At 30.6% G+C, this 5,052-nt stretch overlaps 1 protein-coding gene across 3 annotated transcripts in view; it reads left to right on the top strand.

The window, feature by feature from the left end:
- Nucleotides 1-4,651, top strand: part of LOC100167350 (neurensin-1) — a 57,109-nt gene extending 52,458 nt beyond the window's left edge. For all 3 annotated transcript variants that reach the window (XM_016806478.2, XM_008187332.3, XM_001947027.5), the window contains exon 4: nt 3,250-4,651. In XM_016806478.2, coding sequence (XP_016661967.1) covers nt 3,250-3,747 — 498 coding nt within the window. In that variant the 3' untranslated portion in view covers nt 3,748-4,651. The remainder of the gene's footprint in view (nt 1-3,249) is intronic.
- Nucleotides 4,652-5,052: the final 401 nt, after the last annotated feature.

The raw sequence follows: 5,052 nt of genomic DNA, 5'->3' as shown, positions 1-5,052 counted from the left end.
GACAGGGCCATTGGGGGAAGTTAGGCACGACACGGGTAGTTGTGAACCCGCCTTAACCGGTAACCGATTATAGGTTCCCCAAAATTCCGGAAAATTACCGGTTTTCGGTAAAAACCGGTAACCGGTTTCAAGCCCTAGTTAATAGATAATTAAATTTCAAACAAAATATAAGGATGCAAAAGATTAACAGAAAAGTAAAACTCTCCAATCAAAATAATATGTTATGATAAAATTCTTAGCAGTAGAAAAAAAATAGGCCAATTATAATAAATATATAAATATATTATACCTACCAACTTTAATACTATACCAAAAGCATTTGTCCATTAAAATGTCATTAATGATTTTGAATCTCGAATCTTCGCAAGTTTTACCTAGTGAAATACATTGATAAATATCTCAGAAGTTTTTTTTTTTGATTTTACAATGATTTAATTTCTTGTAAGTGTTTTCTAAAATTATAATTAAAAAAATATCTGTCATTATTACATTTAGCACAATATAAATGAAAATATATATTTAAATAATATAAAAATGTATGAAAGGAATGAAGTAAATCAATCAAATAATTTAATAATGTAGACATTTTATACAAACAATTCTATATCTTAAGAATCAGAATATTGTAAAGATAAATAATACAACAGATTATACTAATATAATCTGTGATAGTATTGGCCAGCTACAATTGTCTTTTATACCACTCTGAACAGATCTTCATCTTATATTATCTATGGATGTGGGTTAACGAGGATACTGACGAATAATCAAATAGGCACTTGCATGTCAATCGAATACATAGATATAGATAATCATCTTGGAGCAAACTACAAATACTATTTTAAACTATCTACGGTGGACGATGGTGCAAATTACATACTCTTATTTTGGTTCAAATTGCAAACTCCCATAGTTATTCCGTATTCGTATGCAATTTTTTATCATTGAATTTAAATTGATAACATATACATTACAGTGACTTACTCAACGACGAAACATATACATTACTGTGACTTACTCAACGATGAAACATATACATTACTGTGACTTACTCAATGACGAGGTAGTGTACCTCGTAGAGTGTCTACACCTACTAGCACAATAGAGTGGTTACCTACTTTATCCCCTTTTTTCATCTCATCTGGATTAGCTTTTTGGACTATAAATATACATTTTGTAATATATACTAAATACTAAATAGGTATTCAAAAAGTATTTATTTTTTATGCAAAAGTCGTTCTTTGCAATTTGGTTTATGGGTATTTGTTTTCTTGGAAATATTATATGTATTAAATGTTGTACCTACTATAGTATTCATTTTATGAACTTCGAAAAAATACTATAAACATATTTTTTTATAAGTATATGTGAATAAAACCGTACCTATACTAACCTATATACTAACCTATTGATATGAGTTATTTTATACATTTTTGATAAAGTAGGCATTATTTGGATAGGTACTCAACATTAATAAACCAGCTCACTGTGATATCCACATAAAAATTTCACTGTAATATAGTGAATATATCATATATTTATAATCATACATGAAACCGACAAAATATAATATAAATTTAAAAATAAATTTGAAAAAAACACTTTATCAAAAAAAAAGGTAGGTAATTAAGTCATGTTGTTTAAGGGTATAAATGAAAGTGTATTTCTTTTTAAAGCCAACTCCATATATATATATATTATATTTTAAAGTAGGTACTTGGTTTTACTTTACTTTTAATTTGAAAACTAATGTACCTATTACGGATATCACGGAATAAAACTTTCAAAACGTCAAAAAACGCCGTATGTACGAAATTAAGAATCGTCAAAAATATAATTTTTTCACGAACTCGAAATACTCTGTTGTGTATGGAGTGTCATTTCAAACGTACCTACGACACTATAATAATAATATGATAATACTAATAGCGTGTTATATTTGTGGCGATAACGACTGGTGAGTGCTTGCACTAAAAAAACTACCCTTCCTATTTGTAAAAAAAAATACCGTATTCGTAATAATAGTTATTACCTACTTATTACCCGAATACGATATTTGTATCGTCGATTCCTCGGCCGTAAGAGGTGTGTCGATTATACGACTGTTGATCGAATGTAATTGATAGTTCGACGTCCCTATACGCATTAGGATGATATATCGTTAAGAATATTATTATTATTACGTGGAGTGTAAATCTGTAAGGCCTTAAACAGAAAGTTATAATATGTTATAATTTATAAAGCGGTCCAACGCGGCTATATGTATATTAATGTGTTATGTGTATGTGTTCCATTTAACGATTACCTTTTTTTAAACCATTTCCCGTCGCATAATGAAACAAGTTTTGTCGTATTAACTTTAATTACAAACGTTTTAAAATTAGGTATCTTTTTATTCAACCAAACGTTTTCAGTATTGTTATTGTCTTTATGAAAAGTGTAGGCTTTTTGCATTTTAATAAATATTGGTCATCCATCGTTTTATTATTAAACTTAAATTTTCGTATTTTACTGCTTAGTATTTGACTTCTAAAATACTTTCAACATTTTCTCTGGAATAACATACTCATACTGAATATAATAAACCTGAATATTATAAAAAAAATCCATTAAAAAGCGTTATATATATAAACCTATATTTTTTCTAACTAAAAGATTATCCCTTCTCAAAAATGGTCAGATCAAAGAAAGTTTGACCACAAAAACCCAAACCCGCAAGAACATCATGAATGATATTCTCTTTCTTACATAGGTATACATTAACCTAATTTTTTTTTCCTAGAAAAAAATTAATGAAAGAAAATCAGCTAACATTGAAAAATGGTTAAACACATTTTTTAAAGATTTACAAATAACTTTAAGACCTTAAAACGTATGAATAAGGTCCTATGTACAGGTGACAAAATTGAAAATTCACAAAAAATAATTTGTTTTGTAAACATGTTTATTACCACCTATAATTATTATAATTTAAACATTAATAAAACAATAAACCAATCGATACGAATGTACGATAATTATCACAAACGATGAGATGGTCTCAAAAATAAAATGAAAATCCGAAGCGTCTCTCGAGAAGTCCCACCCTACTCCAGGGGTAGAACCGATAAAAAATGACAGTAATATTATAATATTATTATTGATAATTTCTAAAAGATTGTTGGGTAAAATAAATCAAAAGAGTGTGATTCTTTTAGGCCGGCTTTGGCTATCATCATAATCTGACCGTTTTGACGTAATATTTTGCAGGACTGCGGCGGCGGCGATGACGACTTCAAATACTTTGTGGAACCGGAAGTCCGTTGGTATCGCCACTGCTACGGCGTGTATGCGGTACTCGGGCTGGCCGTCATGGCCGTGGGAGCAATGGCGATGGCCGCCGGTCACCTGATACCGGCCAAGGACCCGGTGGTCGGCCGGTCCGTCCACATGGAGGTGATCGACCGGAGGGCCGTCTCGTTCAACGACCACTTGGCCTCGTGCCGTTACGTCGGTTCGGTGGTGTTCGCCGTCGGGTTCGTGTTCACCGTCGTCCGATTCTGGGCGTCCGTGATAAGGGGCGGCCGTGGCGTCAGTGGCAATGGCGAAGACCATCAGGTGGCCGAGAAGCTGCGGCCCGGCGAAGAGCGACCGTCTCCGACGAAGGTGCAGCGGGTGCAAACCGTCCGAATACCCATCACGGGCACGCTGGAGAACGTACAGCCAGACCCGACGGCTATAAAACTGCAGTTCGCCGACAGCAGTTGAAAGACTATAATATTATTATACAATTTTAAGACGCAATGTTATTGAATAAATTATTATTATATGATATTAATATTATGCTATATCACACATTAAGTACTTCCTGTCGTTGTTATGACTTATATTTTTTTTTATTATTTTGACGAATTGACGATTGTTATAGTAGAGTATAATATAATATTTTATGTACTTTATAAAAGCTTAAGCTACGATGATGTGATTTTGCGCCCAAAAAAACCTTGAAATATTCAACCTGATACACTCTTAAAACCCATAAGATTTGGAAAAAAAGAAAGAAATTATGCCTATCATTATAATAATTGAGATCGATGATTAGTTGTTGTTTCAATCCACTATCAGCACGTTTCGCGGAGTTTTCGTCATGTGTCTCCTCTCACAGAGTAGGTACGGTTTAAACAATTAGGTGCAAATTTGAGGGGCTGCAAATTTTTTTAAGTGAACCCGAAGGGGCTATCCTCTTGTTTAAATTGTATTCTTAAAATACCGAACATAATTTCAATATGTAATTTATTAAACGATAATAGAAACAAAATAAATTTAGAGGTCTAAAGTTATAAGTTATAACATTACTTATGTATTCATAATATTATGTACCGTTTCCGTCGAGTTGCCGGTTTGATAGGGAATATACTTTATTATTGCTACTATTCATATTTCCAGAATCTCATCGATAATTTATATTTTATAAACGACCAACATCGTATCAGAGGCGTACACATATTTTAGGAACATTATATTTTATACTAATGGTTTGGAATAATTAAGGACGCTAATTTAATTCCAATAAAAACTTTAAATCTCGAAAAAATGCAGTATAAAACGCAATAGAAATCCCGAAAAATTCATTAAAAATTCCTTTAAATTCATTAATAATCTTGGAAAATTTCTTATAAAAATAATATGTATGATATGTATAATACTATAATATCATGAATCAAAATTTAAAAATATAAAAACCTATTAAACATGATATATTTTTTATTAAAGATTCTGTGCGTATACACAACATTTGAAATATTAATTATTACACAAAAATTAAATAAATAAGTAATTCATAAAATATGTGATTTTACATATAGATAATATACGTGTTCCGTAAATAGTTTTGATTGACTGAAATAAAAAATATCGAAAAAATGTATTAAAAAGTGATAAAATGACTTAAAAAAAGACATTATAAATAAAAAATGCATAGAATTGAAAATAAAAGTTTAAAAATTGAATTGATTAGTAGTTATTTATTAAAATTGAACTCATGAACCTAAATCCTAATTCATACTTTGCGTT

This window comes from Acyrthosiphon pisum, chromosome A1 (assembly GCF_005508785.2).
Source record: "Acyrthosiphon pisum isolate AL4f chromosome A1, pea_aphid_22Mar2018_4r6ur, whole genome shotgun sequence".
Lineage (NCBI taxonomy): Eukaryota > Metazoa > Arthropoda > Insecta > Hemiptera > Aphididae > Acyrthosiphon > Acyrthosiphon pisum.
This window is presented reverse-complemented; position numbering and strand designations above follow the sequence as displayed.